The sequence below is a fragment of the Filicampus tigris genome, chromosome 3 (assembly GCF_054856515.1).
Source record: "Filicampus tigris isolate MCC_2025a chromosome 3, RoL_Ftig_1.0, whole genome shotgun sequence".
Classification (NCBI taxonomy): domain Eukaryota; kingdom Metazoa; phylum Chordata; class Actinopteri; order Syngnathiformes; family Syngnathidae; genus Filicampus; species Filicampus tigris.
This window is the reverse complement of record NC_141219.1, coordinates 3,544,404-3,564,075: the sequence shown is the minus strand read 5'-3', so window position 1 is coordinate 3,564,075 and position 19,672 is coordinate 3,544,404. Positions and strand designations below refer to the sequence as shown.

At 40.1% G+C, this 19,672-nt stretch overlaps 1 protein-coding gene and 1 long non-coding RNA gene across 3 annotated transcripts in view; one reads left to right on the top strand and one right to left on the bottom strand.

Moving 5' to 3' along the window:
- The window catches only part of tox3 (TOX high mobility group box family member 3), a 56,677-nt gene extending 42,073 nt beyond the window's left edge, over nucleotides 1-14,604 (bottom strand). For both annotated transcript variants that reach the window (XM_086026756.1, XM_086026758.1), the window contains exon 1: nucleotides 13,899-14,604. In XM_086026756.1, coding sequence (XP_085882882.1) covers nucleotides 13,899-14,000 — 102 coding nt within the window. In that variant the 5' untranslated portion in view covers nucleotides 14,001-14,604. The remainder of the gene's footprint in view (nucleotides 1-13,898) is intronic.
- On the top strand, nucleotides 14,293-19,143 carry LOC147149592 (uncharacterized). The gene is made up of 3 exons (XR_015086301.1): nucleotides 14,293-14,558; nucleotides 16,295-16,344; nucleotides 19,081-19,143. It is a non-coding gene; the product is annotated as an uncharacterized LOC147149592 (long non-coding RNA).
- The last annotated feature ends 529 nt before the right edge of the window (nucleotides 19,144-19,672 follow it).

Here is a 19,672-nt window from a genome sequence, read left to right as displayed (position 1 = left end):
ATGGACGGTTAACCTTGGCTAACTTTGACCTAACGCTGTAATCAGCTGCCAGTAATGCCTTCCAAACAGGGCAATCAGGCCGCCCCACTCCTTGTTTATTAGCCAGGAAAAGACATCAAATGTACAATTTTACTGCCTGTGCAGGTATTAGGAAAGTTAGCAACAAAAAAAAAATGTAAAAAGTCATGCCATTGAGGGCATACACTGCCAATGTTGAATCCTTCATCTGATTCTTGGCCTCATGGAAGAGTTTCAGCTGCCAAGAGAAACAACCATGACATGCTGTGAACTCTTAAAAATATCAGAAGTTGAATCAAAAATTTCCTGGAGTCCATTTGGAACATAATGTTAGTTGATGTTTCAGGGACTGGACCTCCAAGCTGCACTTTCCTTTGGCAAGTACTGTCAGTAGATGAAACACCTCTGTAAAATATGGCATTTCATTGACATGTTCATAAAAGGGAAGACTGTGTAATAAAAGACTGTTAGCTAGGTGAACAAAAACGACACTTTGGACTTCAAGACAACTTTGAGGAAGGATATCAAATTTAGTCTAGGATACAATCATTTATTTTGACTTTTCACTGCTGCAGCCCACTTGCATTGGGACTATGAAATAACCTACAGGTAATTTTTCCTATCCAACAAGTCTAGGATTGATGAGCCTTGGTGGATGTCTTCCAACTAGTGACTTCCATTCTATTCTTGTTTCTTTTTTGCAAATGACTCAAACTAATGATTATACCCCACCCCCTCCTTAAAAGATTGTTAATACTTGTTTCTAGTGAAATTCCAAAACTCAACTAAGAGTACTAACTTTCAAAGTGTAATTGTCCCTTCTGTACCTGCTGTTTTAACAACCACATGTCATTTATTTATTTGAATCGAACTGAGCTTCCCGACACAATAAAGACAAAAAATGTATTTACTGGCTAAAGGCTAAAGCATAAACACTGTTATCAGTGTGGTATTGTCATTACAGCAGTCGAATGCTTGGAAGTAAAAGGACAGAATGAAAGCGCGGCAGTATGGGAGGGCTGCAATTTTAGGAAAATAAAGCTCATTTAAGTGGGTGAAAAGGTTGCTGCAATGTTAGCGTTATGACGTAAAAGTCTTTCTCGGGCATCAATCACAATCAACAGAACTACTGAAAAAACGGACCAAAATGGCGATTAATAATATTAGCCATTTATTTACTTTATCTTTATCCAACTCCTTACTAGCTACCCTCCATTTTCATCACCAAGGCATGATTAATAATATATGTGGAGTGCAAAGTAGTACAGAATTAAAACCGCTTTATTTTTATTTTTTTAATTAAACTTGTCTTGCAGCTACAACAACATTCAATCCATTTAAAAAAGAATTTACAAAAAAATAAATGGTTTGAACAAATCACGATTATATGATGTTTACCATATCAACAATCATTTAGTGTAAAAGAAAACGGGTCTAGAACAACATGACTGGTACATGCAGTTGGGCTGGAAAAAAAAAAAAAACAGTTCGGGGAGACTTTCAAAATGTTCGGCTTGCTTGTGTTTCCCCCTAACATTTTAATGATTGATTGTACTTGTGGCAACATGCATTGTCGCCGGCAACCTTTGAGTAATGTAACCACCATTCTGGTTTCAAAGTTTCAATCAATCCGCCGTGATTGTCAAGCACACCACCGCGCTCAACGGCGGCGTACTAAATGAGAGAGAATAGTGCGGAAGCTACTTATTTCTATCAGCCGTTGAAAACTCTTGCCGTCATGTTATGGCAAAAAGTACTGTAGTTGGCGAAACAAAAGACAATGTTTCTGTAACACCCAATCCAGGGTGCTGTCCACCTTTTGCTTCAAATCAGCAAGGATAGGCTTGATGAGTAATTCATGGTTGTAAAATGAACAGGTCAAAGTTCGCAAAATGTGTGGCATTGTGGAAGATCTCTTCAAAAAACAGCTGTTTTAAGATGCTATTTTCTAGGATAACTGCGTTTTGGAGAGATAAAAACAAATGTTTGAAAACGTTTGTTGAAAGCAAACACAAAAAAACAACGTAAACAAAGCGTTAAAAGCTAAATCAGATATCGGATTAGGCAAAGTGGACTAACAGCGTTGTAATGTATGCAAATTACTGTGTTTTCAGGGGTGCTTTTTTGCAGCGCCTGTCGCCTCGTAAATGTGCATTGTTAAAAATAACATGCAGAACTTTTTCATAAACAAAAAGAAAAAAAACTCCCATTCTTACATGATCGTTCTCGCGGCCAAGGACTGTCTGTGGTCTACCGATCAATGTTTAATTTTAGTCAGTTACACTTGCACAATTAACAACTTGCTTTAACATAATAACAGCTGCACTATCTTTTCATCTCGGTGATAGAAAAAAAAGCTCAATGTTCTGCCGTGCAGCCATTTGTCCATTAAAATGAGAACATTTTTATTTAAAGCTAATATTGAAGCTCTTTGTCCGATGGCTCCGAGAGATATTTGTACACCTGCTGCTTTTGTCAGTCCTTTTGAGTGCAGCCTGGTAACACATTGCATTATGGGAATGTGTCATGCGAAGGGAGGGGAAGCAGGGTTGGTTGTGTTGTGCAGATAAATCATATGCAACACACACCTGCAGCCCAGAAGGAAGAAATTCTAACCCTGTTGTTGGAAAGGAGGCTTATATTTTCTAAAACGGGTTTAGACAGCGAATGTTTATATAACATATTTATGATATTACACATCTATCTTGATTAGAAACAGAATTGAAGATTACCAGCACAAACGTTTAATGGAATGCAAGAAATCCAGCCGAGAGAATTGAGAGGGGACTGCATTTATCACGGGGCGGAGGGGAGAGATATTAAATCAAGCATGTCAAGTTAAAAGACAACTGTTTTAATACGGCCCATGAGCCCATTAGGAGGATTGGATATTAGAGCTATGTTAGGAGGGCTGCCCCATCTGGAAAGCTTTAAAAATGGATGTTTCCTAACAACTGCAGGGACACAACACTTATTGAAACAGCCAACAACAAGTGATTGGCTTCTTCACTCAGGATAAAAGCAGCTGGACAATGAGTATTCTCCCCTTTAATGAGCTCAAAGCTGCCAAAGTTTGTGGCAAGCCAGACCAAATCCATGTCTTATTACGGTAAATATAGACTATATGCTTTGACAGAAGATTTGACACTACGAGATAGTGACCCCAATCAGTGACTTTTCAGGTTGCTATGCAGCATTTGAGTCAAGACTCCTATCTCAAGAATCCTAAATGTCATGCAGCCGTCTACCTCCAGCTGACCCCTGACTTCCGGCCTTCTAGGAAGACCTACAGGTAAGGATAAGAACAACAGGATATCAGTTCCCACTCAGGGACGGTGTGAAAGTGAATGGGAATGTTTGTCAGTCTCTATAAGTGCCCTGCGACTGACTGGCAACCAGTTCAGGATCCGCCTTTCGCCCGATATCAGCTGGGATAGGCTCCAGGATCCCGCAACCCTGAGCAGAATAAGCGGTGTAGAAATGGATAGGTGCATGGATGTTCCTAAGGATGAGTTCGGTATGCAAGTTGTGTTCGCTAAATCACGTTTCAAATAAGGATACAGTTGTTATGCAAGGAATGAACTACGTGACCACTTAGTGTTCAAGTCCATAAACTGAGACATGTCAAGACCAAAACTTTGAGTAGAGAGTCCAAGACCGATCCAGACCAAGACTTTGAGCAGTTAAGACCAAAATCAAGACAAATACTTTGAGGCGTTGAGACAAAATCAAAACAGAGACTTTAGGGAGTGGAGACCAATAGTTGTCAATACCAACACTTTGATGATTTGAGACCGAGTCAAGACAAAGATAAATGCAGACTGAGACCAAGTCAAGTCCAAGACTGAGAAGTTGAGACCGAGTTATGAACAAGACCTACAATTTGAGGAGATCAGACGAGGACAAGACAAAGGCCTTTTGAAGCAAGAGCTGAAAATCTGATCAGCTAATTAAAGCAATTCAAGTCTGATTCACTAATAAAACTTGGTCTCTAGACAATGGGAAATCATATTTAATTATTATGGGTTGCATTTTATGTGGAAACCAAGATCAATCTCAGGGCTACTATAACACTATGGTGACTCAAATACACAAGGTACCCATTTTCACCTTGTCTGATGACTAAATCTGATTATTCAATTACTGTATATCAACTCCTGAAGCAAATGTTAAACATTTACGGAACAGTTAAAGAAACCTGAGCAGCATAGCGCTTCTTTTCTGGCTGGGACTATGGCTACTTTTTCTTGTTCTGTGGTATGATGATCTTGGTAAAGTAATATTTTCACTGAAATGGGAAAGGACTTCTGTTGCTAATAACAGCGCCGATTTCAACATATTACGGTTTGTCAATTCTTGAGGGTAAGAACCACCTCAAACTGGGACGGTCGTAGGTAATGCATGCAATATATCATTGAATCAATATTTCCCTGTCTTTAATCCTAAAACCAATCCTTAGTTTCGGGTTAGGTGTTACTGAATGCAATGTGGTGACGGGAAACCGTGTCTATGGCTGCCAACTTAACAACCGCATATCTGCATTTTACAAGCACACAACAGAGAGATAAGCAGCATAATATGAGCTGCGGACTGAATGCACAGCTGCAGGTTCACACAGACGCTCGGGCGCTAATAGCACTGAGTCAACATGCGCAAACATCATTTAGGGGCTTTAAAAAATGTGATTTAAGGAAGTGTGTGAAGCGAGAGGGAAAAAAACAAGAACCATGTTATTGCTTGATCATTTTAAACTGGGGTTTGACTTTGTGTCCACAACTACGTCGTAGTTCCTTTTCTGTAAATTTAATGCTTCATCAATGCCATTGCTCGAATCTAAGCCAACATGGGAAAAGAGGACAAAAAGTCATCACTGCTGACAACACACGATGGCAAAAAAAGTTGATTGACAGGCGATAGAGCAGGTTGTGTGCTCCACCCTGAACACAGAGTAAACAACACAGTAATTGTAATGAGGTTATTTGACAAGATACAATGTTTGAATTAAAGAGCGGTTAAGGTGTTGGACTGTTACAGCGCCTGTTAGGGTTTTTTTTCAGGTCCTTTGTCAAATCTGCCTCATGAAACAAAGTCACGTTTCACAACTGAAATATTGTTTAGAGAAAAGTGCAAAGAATACATTGTTTCAGAAAATATTGAATCTTACCAAGAAGCTTTAAAGCTCAAGTGTGAAGTCATTTCAGAAAATGCCAAATTAAGTCTAAATTAAGTAATTAAACATCATACGAAAAATAAAGCATGAAAACATCATTTCCATTTCGTACATTCGACAAAGTAATCGTTTATCCGAAGTTTGATCCTGCCGAGCGACAACCCGGAAGTGAAACGTCACGTCAAGACGACAATAGTGCGCAACACGGAAAGGTTCCAAAGCCAATCAGAAATCGATTCAGAAAGCAAGATTTTAAACTTATCTGAGGCCATCCAGGTGAGTTGGAGGAAGAGGAGGTTGTTAGCATGATGTGCGTTGGACCATACATGTACGAGCCAGATGCTCAAGCGAGGAAAGTGTTGTGACCGAACGACCGGACATGGAATGGACAATATACACAAATTGGGAGTTGGAAGAATGGAAAGCTATAGGCTACGGTTATTAGCTTAGCATTATTGTTTGATATTCCATGTTGTGCCGTACTGTAAATTACGCATGATGAGATAACTTACTTTGTATGCTAGCACCGAGAGAACACGTCATAGTGGGTTGGTGCCCTACATTGTCAAATTAGCATTATTTCTTGTCACATTGTGATAGTACTAGTAGGCACACCTAAGGTCAATTTAATGAATCATAAAATGCAAGTGAATTTATAGTAAGATTGACATGATTGACACAGGTTTGAATACCGCTTTCTACCGTTATATTTTTACTACATTCGCAATTTCTTACAGGCCGTCGGGAGTTGTAAACAAGACGTTTTATTTATTTGATGGGTCTTTCCCTGGCCCGTGTACCACCACTGTGCAAATATACCTTGAAATGTTGGCCTAATCCTGTAAGCTAACAACTAAGAAAGTAATTTAACTCAAGTCATCGGGCCGCTTTTTTAATTATACATTACAAATATTTTTTCATACTTGTATGAGTGTTAAGATTGCACAAACATTTATCACCTCCATACTTCTTGTACCGTGCAAGGAGACCGTTGTGCATTTGATGGTACTGTACAGTTGTCAGTTTTTAACATCAGCGAGAAGTCAGTCGGCAACATCGTTTTCACATATATGGAGCTCAGTGCGAGTGTACTGCGGCAATGACGATGCACTAAAAATAAACCCTCTCTCTTCTCAGTGGGAAAATTGGGCGTTTAATAAATCTGACAAACTACAGTTCCTGACAGGCTACAATTAAAAGGCTGTAAAAAAAAAAAAAAAAAAAAACTGCATCAGCTATTCACGTCTTGTACAATTACACACTTTACACGGACCCTGGGGTCCTATCTGTCAACAGTGAGGCTTGAAAAAACAGCTTGTGAGGTCACATGCACACGCACGCACCCATACACACACAAATACACCCCTGCACACACACACACCTATTCACGTACACACACATAAACACACTCTTCCCGGGCACACAGTTTAAGTTGTGTTTGGATATGTTTAGAAGGTGTGTGATGAAATGGCACCAGCTGTGTACACTAGAGAGGCCCACGAGTAGAGGTGAAGCTTTAACCCTTTCTCTGCTTACTGTGCAGAAGGCGGGACAAAGGACACCATGGGACTGGGGAGGGGGGGAAACAGCTTTTGCAACTATTCGCTGTCAGGATCAGTTTCATTTTACAGACCTTGTTAATGCCTCAGGTAATTACAGCTGCAACCCTTCAACGGACTTTTTTTTTTTTTTTTTTTTCACAGCGCAAACATGAGAGACTCAAGAGGCTCATAGTGGATTTAAAAAAAAAAAAAAAAGACATACAAATGAAAATGCATCATTTTGTAAAAAGTGTAATTCACGCATGCAGGCCACCAAGAACATATAAAGTTAATTCAATTACCAACCGGAGATGCTCCGGAGGAGAGCGCCACCAAATGTAATGGGCACATTAATGTCGCTTTTCCAAAATAGTGCCTGCACAACTACAAAAAAACATACCACATGGAACACATTCACCAAAATGAGGCATGGGGAAAAAAAACAATAACAATCGAGGAGAAGAAGGGCCTGCTGTACCTACATCTTGGCATAGACAGATTTTATTCAAGAGGAGAGTGAGGGAAGAGTACTGCGGTAGCTCAGTTATCCGCAAATTTGACAATGACACATTTTATTCAACAGAGTATTAAAGACAGCGGGAAAAAAATGGAGCGCTACAGCTACAGCCAAAGTGTGTACTACTTCAACATCCAGAGAAAAATCACAGCAACAGAGTAACAATGTTATCTTGTGTTTTTTTTTTTCTAATTTAACACAGTCTATAATCAAATATTACTGAGCTGCAATTTTATTCGAGACTGAAGGGAGCAAGAAAATGGGCGGCTGCCGCAAGGGGAGCTAGTGGGGTATAATTTTTCAATATCCAGAGCTACGGCACAGCAACAGAGTAAGTTTAAGTTAGCAAAAAGTATTTCTTGGGTTATTTCTGGCAACAGCATCTAAAATGTAACAATATGACCATTTTATTTGAAGGAGACAGGGCAGCACGAAAGCAATCTGCTGTGGAAAAAGTGGAGACTGTGCAATGTAATTGGGAGTCCAGAGCAGGGTTGGCTAACAGTATGTGTGTTTATTTGTCATTTTCTAGCCGCGTACGCTGAAATGTTACAATGAATGATACGCCAATTTTATTCTGAGGTACTGAGGAACAGCAAGACAAAAGACCGCTGCAGCTCCAGAGCTAATGTACAGCAACAGGATAAGCTAACGTTAGCGTACATATGTGTTCAGGCTTATCATTTCGAGCTACATACTCAAACAACTATTCTACTTTGCCGATGTTTTTGCGTTCATCCCCACCTTTACACACAAAAGTTGTTCCATATCTCTCCGTATGTTTTTGCGCTGTTGGAATTCCTGCTCGTTTAAGTATTAGCACCAGAGCAGGTGAAGAGTTTGCAAGAACATCTGTTGGTAATTTCAATCTCTCTGTGCCTAGAGGAAATGAAATCCCACACTAAATGGATACTGTATCTGAAACATTAAGAAAAAAAGGGAGGGAGGCAGACCAGATGGTCGTAAATATGAGGGATACACTGGGTCTCTTTCATGAAAGCATTTAGGTTGATCACATTCTGCTTTTACAAATACCAAAAAGCCAGACAAACCCAAACAGCTCCTCGTCTTGTGCTCAGTGCTGACTTACACGCGTAACCACATAACCTTCGCTGTCTCATATAGTTCGCATTCTACGGAACCGGACAAATAAACACTGGATGGGTGGAAATAAGCTCCAACATTTAAAGGTTTTCCAAACAATGGAAGCAGCTCAGTTACTGACTGCAACCTTGTGTTATGTTTCATGATCCAAAGAGGCGATAAAAAAATAAATAAAAATGCTGAGTCACCAATGCAACAATCAATCAGTGAAGAGCAATAATGTGAGCTTCTGACAGTAATTGTAACAGAATAAATCTGAATACAGTTGAACGTCTGAGGTCAAACATAATCCGATCTGTAATTTTTTTTAGTATTCGAAATAGGGGATGCGAGTTTGTGTTTCTAAAGAAGGGCATTCAGCACATTCAGTTTCCACGTCTGCCTCACACTTCTGACACTCTGGGGTTGACTTTCGGCTCAGTTTCATGTTCTCCTCATGCTTCTGTTTGGTTTTCTATGGGAATTCCGGCTTCCTCGCACTTTCCAAAGATTGAAGACTGTAAATTGTCCGTAGGTGTGAATGTGAGTGTGAGTATCCGCTAGTTGTTGGTCTATATGTGCACTGCAATTGGTGCCCAGCCCAGTTCACCTTGCCCTTCTTCAGGTCACACACTAGTTCCGACTGAATCGTCAGTGCTTCTGCTGGTTTTATCCAAGTACTGCACTCCATTTTGCCTTCATTGCTAGATGAGAATTACTCAACAATGAATGCCACACAGTCGACAGAATCCTTAACTACTAGGGATGTAACGATTCACTCAAGCACCGATCTGATTCTCGATTTTCAGTTCCCGATTTTCGATTCGATTTTTTAAAAATTGCTACCACGTGCACTAGTGTGGTTCTGCAGCCATCCACAAACGCAATACACAATGATGTTTGGCGTAAAAGCATAATTTGATCTACACATCCAAGATGTGCTATGCATCTGGAATGAAAAAACGTTTCAAGGCATCATTTTCCAGATTAATTTAATCAACTTGATTTTCGATTAATCAAATCGATCAACTGATTAATCAAGGCACTCTGTTTTAAATCGATTTTCGATTAATCATTACATCCCTATTAACTACTGATTAAACAAGTTATTCCACAGCCCTTAATTAACTACACTGTTATGCAAAAGTAACTTTTCACATTCTTACTGTCATACATGTCATAGTGTGTCTTTTGAGTTTGGTTTTTGACTTTAGTTTCATGTTTTTCCTTGTGTTCCTTCATCTGTCTCTCGTTATTGAGTCCACCTGTGCTTGTCATCCCGGTCCCTGGTGTTAGCCAATCAGATCCCTCCTACCCTCTGTGTCTTGTCCGGGGGTTCCTCGTTGTATCGCCAACTTGTCTGCATTTAGTTCCCAGCTTTCTTTCAGTCCTGGTTAGTTCGTTGTCATTTGTCAATGGTCATCAGTCTGTAAACCCAAGTCCTGTCCTAGTGTTTGTTTGGCTTCTTTTTGGTCCATGTTATTTTGGAATCATTCCAGTGCCTTGTGACCTTTTTGTTTTCTTTTTAATTAAATACCTTATATTGCACTTAATTTTTGCCTCCTGCTTTTGGGTCCTCCACGCATTTCGTATACAACTGTTAAAGGGGAACTAAATCCCCAACATTGTAAAGCAAGAACACAGTGTTTGTGCCAGAAATATTGCATTTGTGTAATTATATTATGTGAATTATATGGGATGATTCATCAATGTAAGGGAGTCGCCATGTTCGGCAAAATTGCAGTTGCTGAATTATGTTTGCTGGCAGATTTTGAGAGTGATGAATATGATCATTCGATTGAGTGCACACCCAAGTTCAAAGGAAAACAAACATGCAGTGGACATCAGACGAAGCATAGTGAAGAGCAAAAGTGTTGTCCATCAACTTTTTGATGCGATGGAGATCCGTAAAAAGAAATCCATATGGATGCCGGTCCATGCTTATTCATAAAAAATAATTGTTCTCCGACCCCGTCTGTCCTCATCCTTTTAAAGCGCTTCTGTCCTTACATTTTGTCAGTCCTCAAAAAAAAAAGTCAGTGCCATGAGAGAGATGCTGACAGCAGGTTTCATAATTCATAAACATTATTTAAAGCTCATTAGCAGGCTAATTTCCTATTCACATTCACTTACCAGCTGGGAGTATCAGGAGTAGATTGAATTGTTTAACAAAGTTTTGACCTCTTGGGTTTAGTTTCGCTTTAAAAAGAAAACTAAATTTAATGAGGAAGATGCATCCGCTCTCATTCACAGATAACTACGGTGCAAACTCTGATCTTCTTGAATGACTTTTGGGCCTTCCCCAAAATTAACAACTATTCATGAATCAAGTAGTTCAAATAGTATTTAAATGGGACAGTTAAGTCTTGGAATGTTCTGAACCGTTTTTTTTATTCATTTATTTATTTTTTAAATAGTGTTGACCAGAGGAGTTGTGCCTTAGAACTTTTGTACGACCCTAGTTTTTTTTTTCAGCATATTCCAAATTGTACTACTTAATCTTACATTCAGTTTATATATTCAACTGAATGACGAAATTGCCTTATTCAAGTAAAAGAATTTAACAGAAGCATCATTCTTCTGTGTGAAGTCGCAGCTTGTTCCTCCTCCATCTCATCCTCTGTGTCACTCGTTTGGATTTTTCTGTCTATTAAAAAAAAAGAACCTCCCATGTCTCAAAAACTCTTTTTTTTTTTTGGTTCTGTTACTAAAGATCCTGCCAGGGTGTATTAATAGATTCAATAGAGCGATGCATAACACCAACTGAGTGAAAGCGCTTGGCAAAGTGAGAAATAAACAGAGGAACAGTTTGAATGATGCATGCAAAGAAGAGCATGTGTCCACCATGCAGAGGGGAGTCATTAGCATGAAACGCTTGCTTTGTGCGTGTTCTAACCCACGCCCCGTCTCCCTTTCCATCATAACCGGTAGAGTTATAGGATAAGCCTCTTTTTGCATGGTGGCCAATTAACTGTTACTGATGATTACACTTGACCTGAGGAATTTGGAGCAAACGAAGAACAAGAAATCAAGCCGAATCAAAGAAGCGTTCTCTGGGGGCTGATGAAGACATGATGAAATCGGGCATATATGACAAGTTGGCCACAATGGAGCTGATGAAACAGTACGACAAAGCCGGCAACTGTCTTTTTTTTTTTTTCTCTTTTTTGGCGGCGGCAGCAGAGACCAAATAGGCCCAATATAACCTAGAAGGGGGGAAGCATTGTTTGGACTTTACAACAACAACAAAGACCGTTGTGGGCTTATTTTTCTATAACACTGACATCATATCACAAAATATATATATATATATATTTATTTATTTATTTTTAAATGTGGGGCTTACGTAACTTCATGGGGCTAATAAATATACCACAATTCCCTGGTGATGCTTAACAAGAATGCATTGAGGTGACTTGGAAATACAATAATGCTAATGGAGAACATCATGTGGTCGCTTATAGTCTGCAATTGCAAGTAGAAAACACAGCCAACCCGATATGTTGGTTTAAATCAGTGTTCTGGATGAGGGTTAGGCATAATCAGTTATGTGATTGTTAAGAGTTTGGGCCATTGTTTTGAAATTGGAGTGCACTACTTGCCTGTAACCAGCAGAGACAGTATTGATTCACCCGCAACGTTTACGAACTAAAGAAGCAGCAACATGACATCAGTTAAAGACTACTGTACATTCTACTTAGGCTACAACATTATCCTGCTCGGCTGTAAACAGGAGTTCAGAACATCGCCCCAAAAATAATAGTACATTTCCCCCATATGTTCCATCAAGCATATTTACCCAAATGCCTACACTCTGCTTTGAACCCTACAATACCTGCTAGAAAAAATCTCTACCTTCAAAACAGGCTTTAGAAGCATATTTGTTTAAAAAAAAAAAAAAATAGGGTATGATTTTGATTCACAATTTATCGCACAATTTTCTAAAAACAAATAATTATTGGGACTGTAAAGTTTCACACCTAATATGCGGTATATGGGTCTTTTGTTTACGACAGAGTTCCGTTCCTTAGACGGCGACAACACAATTTTGTACTTAAACTGAACTATAGTCAATCACTAACTTTTTCCACTAACACAGGAGTAAAGTCATAAAAATGACAGTAAACATTTGTATGAAAACACTTTTTGACCATAAATATAAAACAAGCAGATGGAAAAACAAAAAGTACTGCATTCACTGTGGACCCTTTGTAACTTCCAATGCTCAAATGATGGAACCGTTATAAACCAAAGACCCCCTGCATTCGGGTGGCCGAATTTATGTTCCACCATTGATGTTTAGAGTGTGATGTGGTCATATACAGTATGTCCATGTATATTGCAGAGGTGCATTTTTCAGTTTATATACTGGAATTATAAAAGGTCAAAGTAAAGTATCCACTTTTACTCTCCACGTCTGCTCAAACTCTAGCAAAACATTTGAAGCAAGCATCTGAGAAACTAATGCTCATGAAATGCATATTTTTAATGCAGTGCAAATTTACCAGTGATGTAACCTGAATTTGTACGCAAATCGGAATGTGCCGTAGTCTAACACCGACCCAAACTAAGATACTAAGAATAAACTATTGTTTGAAAAACACTAGGCTATAAATAGAAAATAATCAAATGACCAACAGCAAGTATGGTGTTAACTTCTTGTGCCACGGGATGACATGTGACACCAAAATTGTTTATATTGCACGATTCAGAACATTGAAATGTCTTTTTCGGTAATGTAAATCGAGGACCCATGGGATTCGTTATTTGGTTTGACAAATTGAGAGAAAATTAAGTAAAAAGCGCAACAACAGCCTGACGTCATTCCCCCCAAAATTTTGTGATGTAAGTTTTTTTTTTTGTTGTTGTTGTTTTTTTAAAGGGCTGCTTAAACCTGTGCAAAGCAGTCGACACAATCACTCAAGAATAATTCCAATAACCGAAATGTTGGCATCGATTAAATGAACTTCTTCGATGGGTTATTTTTTAATATATTGAAGTAAAAATAGCAAATAAACCATTTCTGAAAAATAATTTCACACATGAAAGTGTGTAGAAGTTTGAAACAAATACCTAATTATTCAATGCTTGTTTGTGGGGGGGTGGGGGGGGGACTGCAGTACGACTATTGCAACAACTACTACTGTAGTGAGTTGCCTTCTTGCATTATATTTGATGAAATTCACAGCATGACTTCAAGTCCAAGGTTGACTAAACTAGGCATTGGGATTGCAAATGATTTTTTTTTCTTTTACTGGGTTGCAGATTGTAAAACGCTGTGTTATTGTTTATGACTTTATCATCTACCTTTGTAGTAATAAAGCCATGCCACTTGTGCTTTTGCCCCTAATCAGTGATGCCATGGCAATGCATTAAGTTTGAGGTGGTAAATGTTTGGTTCTTGTTGGCAAATTTTAACACGCTGCACTAAAGTGCCTAAAAAGTTTGTTTTAAATGGCAGATGAGATCAACTGAGAATCTTTTCAATCCAGTGAGGTTAGATGAAGAAAAGAGAATACGATTTGCAAGAGGTGCACGCTTAGTCTCATCGCCAAACAAGCCCCCTCACCTTGTTGAAGTTGTAGTATCCCAAGCAGTGGGAGAAATCCAGGTTGGCTGGTTCTCCGGGAATAGAATTTCCACCGGCATTGGGGTAAAAACGTACATCCATGGCAAAAGGCAGGGGGGTTGGGGGTCGCGCGGCTGTGGCACACCGGGGTACAGGGTGCTTTTCTCGGCTTTACAATCCAAAGCGCACCGCGGAGCCTGGTGGTGGTTTTAGTGGCAGTGGTGGTTGTAGTAGAAGTAGAAGTAGTAGAAGTGGAAGTTTAGGTTATCCCTCTTCTACGGGCAAGGACTCCTTGCAGGAAAGCTGTAAGAAGGTGCCCCTCATGGAGCGCCAGTGGCCGAGCATGTACACGCAGCTGCTGGATACAAAAGACCGGCAGGGAGCGATCGAGCGAGCGAGTGGGTGAGTGAGCGAGCGAGGCTCGAGTGAGTGCGGGTCCACCTCCTCCTCCTACTTCTTCCGTAGATCCTTCTCACACGCACCGATTCAAAGTTCAAAGTTAGTCCTCACCACACATTTCCACGCGAGTTGAAAAACTTAACGGAGAAAGTAGCCGAGTCAAATTGTGCCGGGGCACCAAGGACACGCGGTGCGTGGAAGTGATGTGTTTGTTGGGCGAGACTTCAGCTGTGACTGGCACACCAACCAGAGGAAAACAAGGTAACGTGTGCTGAGGATACGATACACGGCAAGACACGCCCATGCTAACATGATGCTAACGTGAAAAAAAAAAATAGATTTCGCCACCATATATCTGTCTTGATTAGAAGTTTCCCTTTAGTCAAACTTTTTCAAATTAGCACATTTCCAGCGTTTTCAAAAGTTTGACTGCTCTTTCATTACCTTTCTATCACAAGGATAAAAAGTTTGTTTCTAGATTTTTCCATTGATTAAACAGCAGGAGAACATGGTTTGGGTTCACACACAACAAACAACAACAACAGTTTCTGACTGGAACCTGAGCTTTTTGCGAAAAGAAACATGTCAATCAGAACAGTGACTGTGATGCTAATCTATTTTGTTTTTGTGACTGCTCTAACTATAAAATAACAAAACCTAACAGAAAAAAGAGCTTTTTATGGCAAAATAATTTATTTACAGAAATTATAGACTAGACGGACCACTACGTCACAAAGGCGGAGCGCCCAGCTCTGGCGTTTTCTTTTACATGCCCTCGTCACACCTGACAATTTGGTGGCTGAATGTTAATAAAACTTTTAGATCAGCCGAAAGCGGGTCTAAGTTGTGGCACAGGTGGTACATCACGATTTTGGTGAATTTGATTGATGTAAACAACAAGTAGCCACCTTTGGGCTTAAGTCTTAAAAAAAAGTAATCAAATATGCGGAGCTGGGCACTTGACCCGTTTTTGCCGGTCCGGCCGCGACCCTCCACGCTTGACCTGGGTTCTCTTCCGGCTGCGACCCTCCGGCCATATTCATAAACATTGTCGGCCCAATTCCTGATGTGCGCGTGACATGTGTCGCAGACCTGTCGCCAACAGCACAATGCGTCAGTCATGTGAATCAATGCGGAAGTTGTCGCTCGCGCCGACGCTGGAGTAGAAAGAAGCCTAAAAAGAAGCCTTTCACCGAGTAGGCTGAGATGAAATTTGGCCGCCTCGCGAGCATGTCACACGCGTGAGGGCCGATTGGTGGGCTGGACTAAAATCCAATAATACAAACAAACAAATAGTCGCTCTTTGTGGCAATGAGTCTCTCACAAAAAATAAAATGTGAGAGAAATGTGAGACATGACACTGTCAACTTCTGCCAGTGTTGTCAGGCCAAAGTCAGAATTTGGTAAGCTACTACAACAAGAGATGGGCATTCTCTCCCAGGAACGGAACGGTCCGTCCGTCCTGGACACACACACATTTTGTGTATGGGCGACAGAGGACAAGAAGTCAATTACCAGGTCAAATACCGACTGACGTCCGACTTATGTTGTGTTCTTTTAAAAAGAAAGACCGCTGTTCTCTTACATTTTATTCACGCAACCACAAACTAACTACTTATCTTTGTGCTCATGCCAATGCGTGTAGTCATATACAATACAAGTTGTTGAACTACAAAGTTCTGCAAACATTAATAATACATTGTGTAAAGAAATAGGTTACACCTCTGAGGAGTAACACATTTTCCTTTTCTGGGTGTTTTAATAAATAGGTCACCGCTTTTCAACAGCAGTCTAATCTAACATTTGATGTGAGATGAAGGTGATAAAACACAAAAAGTATCGTGTATTCGTTTTTAACACAACCAGTCGGCAGCAAGCGAGACAAGTTAACATAGCCGACTACATCTTCACTCAGTGCTCCTTCTTGTCAAATAAATGGACTCAGAAACTGGATTTGCACCCTGCTACTTATTACCGTGTGCTGTTTTTTCAAACAGGTCTCTTCCTGTGCGGTTGTCACATTTGGCTCTGGTGAGGGGCAAAAGAGGTGCGAATAAACATGGAAATGAATGGCGTCGGCCTTGAGTATGACACATGAGCAAAGCTTTGTGTTTTTGTTCTGTTTGTCTGCAAAATGTCACAAGTGTCTGCACATACAAAACAACAAATCACCTCTTGGAAATCCAATCCAACTGTACAGTATATTGGAGACTCGTGAATTTGCGTTCCCACGGAAAGCTTTTATTGTAGACATTTGTCAAGCCATGCACCACCTTCAACATTCCTGATGGAGTTGACGCACCCACTCTACATTTTCAACAAAGAAAAAAAAAAACACTTTTTTTTACGTTTACATTTATTACATTCTTTCTCTAACCTTTTAGCAATGCACCTCCTTCAAGGCCATGTCAGGGTTGGCACAGTTTCCCTTTGCCTCACGAACCTAAATGTCAGAAAACTTCCATTCCAGCTTTTCAGAATTTTTTTAGACCGCACACACACACACACACACACACACACACTCCTTTTGTGGGGGCTCGAAACACCTTTGCATTATGCCTTCATCAATAAAAGTAACACTGCTTTAATGTTATTTACGTTTTCCTCTTTGCATTGGTTAACATTCATGCATATTCTGTTGCATGACCGCGGCGCATCTGGCAATTTCGTGACCAAAAGTAGACTTTAGACCAGGTGAAACCAGGTCTAAATTGTGGCGCAGGTAGCCAACTTTACACCATCAGCAAGTGGAGATCATCTTGCGGTGGAAGTTGGTTGAAGTATGTAAATGGAAACGCAAGCGAAAGCCCATTTAAAATCATAGGCGGATTGACCTATAGGCGATAGATGGACGCCGGAAGGCGATAAACGGACTTGGCAGTAAAATTTAGTAAAATGCCCAGCTCTGATAGTCTAGGAAAATATCAAAAGAAAGGAAACTCCACCCATGCGTACAGTTAAAGACTGCGCTTTGCGCTTGACTTGGGACCCAAATATCAGGAGCAAAACACTGAATGAGAATAATATGTAAACCCAGTATAGTAGTTGGACTTTTTCATCAGTCATCTGAGTTTAAATGAGACACTTGAGTTGACCTGTGGCTGTTGTGGTTATTGATCTGAGAAATAAATGATTAAATGGTTCCATGTACCCCATTGTGCTCACATACTGTACGTGTACACCCGGTTGGCACACGCTAAAATAAAGCAATGGGGCTCCAACAGCGCTCAAAAAATGCCTGAATCTGATGAGAAATTCAAAATTGGGAATCTTTAAAATTATTTTTGAAGGAATATTAAAGCGGAAGTCAACACAAACATTTTTTTTTCAAATATATGTTCTATGCAGGCCCACTCGTTGAAGCAGGGCATTCTGAGAAATATTGCGTTTGTGGAATATGTGTTAATCCACTCGTTTTTAGCCATCTCCGAGGGTGGCCATTTTGTCACTTCTGTCGACTGAAAACGACATCACATCTGCTCAGGGCTCAGGTAACGACCAATCACGGCTCAGCTTCAGAAAACAGGTCAGCCAGAAAAAGACTGAGGTGGCTAAAAAGGGGTGGGATTTTGCTGCTTAACTCATATTCCACAAATGCAATATTAATCAGAATGCCGCGTTTCAACTAGTGGACCTGCTGGGAACATATTCTTGAAAAAAATATGTGTTTGGGTTGATTTCCTTAAAAGGGTGAAAGCACTGCGACATAAATGCTAATTAGCATTAGCATTATGTTAGCGGGTCCTTTCTTCGAGCAGTTTGGCTGTTTTGAATAAGTTAGCATTTGTTTTAACTCGAGTTTGACAGTACTGGAAATGGCATTAAATAGCTTGAAGTGTCTTTTTCAATTAATTGTTAACTATTTGCCATACTGCAGCTTTGTGTGTTTTGAGTTGAGTTCACTGCCGCCACAAAGCACTCATATCGAAAGTCTATGCTTGCAAATCAAAGCAAAAAAATAAAAAATAAATCAGTCGAATGACAGCTCGTATCTCGAAAAAAAACGAAGTCGGGTCACTCATATCGCAAGGCACCACTGTATTGAAATGTAATCACATGATCTATTTTGCAAATGTGAACATAATTAAATCAATCAATCAATAACTGCCACATTTTAGATTTTGAGTTTTCTGTTTTTCTTCAAATGAACTCCGTGTCAACGTTTTGATACTTGCTGAGTAAATTGTGCGAGCTCGTACAAGACAGAGAAGCCAATGAAAACCGAGCAGGCCGTGTGTGTTGGCATGTTTTTGTGCGAGCGTAATCAATGTCGTACAGTGTGCTGCTGTGCTCGAGGCAGATAATCCCCATTTGAACGCACTCCAGCCTCCTTGCTCGGGAGATGGTCAACAATCCGGAAGTGTCGCCAAGAAATGCGCTTTGTAATTACGGACACATTGATGTTGGCCTACATGCAAAACATGTTCCCGTTTGATATCGTTCCCGCACCCCCCCACCCCCCCACGCTCCCCCCACCCGCATGCATAGCCAAGCAGTGCTACACTAGCAGATACGCCCACCCAATCAAATCCCATTCAAGGGACACATAAAACATCTCGCACCGTCTCCCACACAGCACACATCAGATAAGCAAGCTTCCACTCTGTGCCTGCTTATTGGATGTCGTGTTGGCCACATGACACAATCATTGTATGTCTTTTTCTTTTTTTTTTTTTTTTTCTTCGCACCTTATTCCATGTTTTTTTTTTTTTTATTGTTGTTCAGCAGTGCAACCAGCCGGTGGAATTCATTTCCTTTTCTCTCTTCTGCTTTTTGGGAAAAGCAAAGATTTACGATTCTTCTACCATGTGTCATTTCCTCTCCGGCCTGGCAAGACTGCAGCGACATGAAAACAACTTATCATCATCCGCTGGCTCCTGCTCGGCTGCAATTAAAGCAGAGCGACCTGATTAGGCCCGCTTACAAAAATGTAATAAATGCAAAAATAATTCATTATCTTACTAATCTTTTGTGTACAGCTACCATCCACCGCTTGTTGATTCCGTGCGAGATTTTATAAATTGCTCTTCAAATGAAGATAATGAAGTCAATTTGATGCTGGATTCATTCATGACGCCACACAATAATCAGGATTATTACGACCTACTATTTTTTTTACTCCCGGAAAAATAGGCGAATGACGGACGACGGGAGAGTACCCAAGCTGCAGATGGATGACGAATAACGGACGCTAAGTAAAATGCTCTGGATTTGACTACTTAACTCATACTACACAAACACAATATCATTCCGAATTCTGAGTTTAGACTAGTGGACGGAACATTTTCTTGTCATTGTAAAAAGAACATTTTTGGGTTATACAAGTATAACCCAATATAAGTATAAGTATACAGAGGTTTAAAATCCCCCAAAGT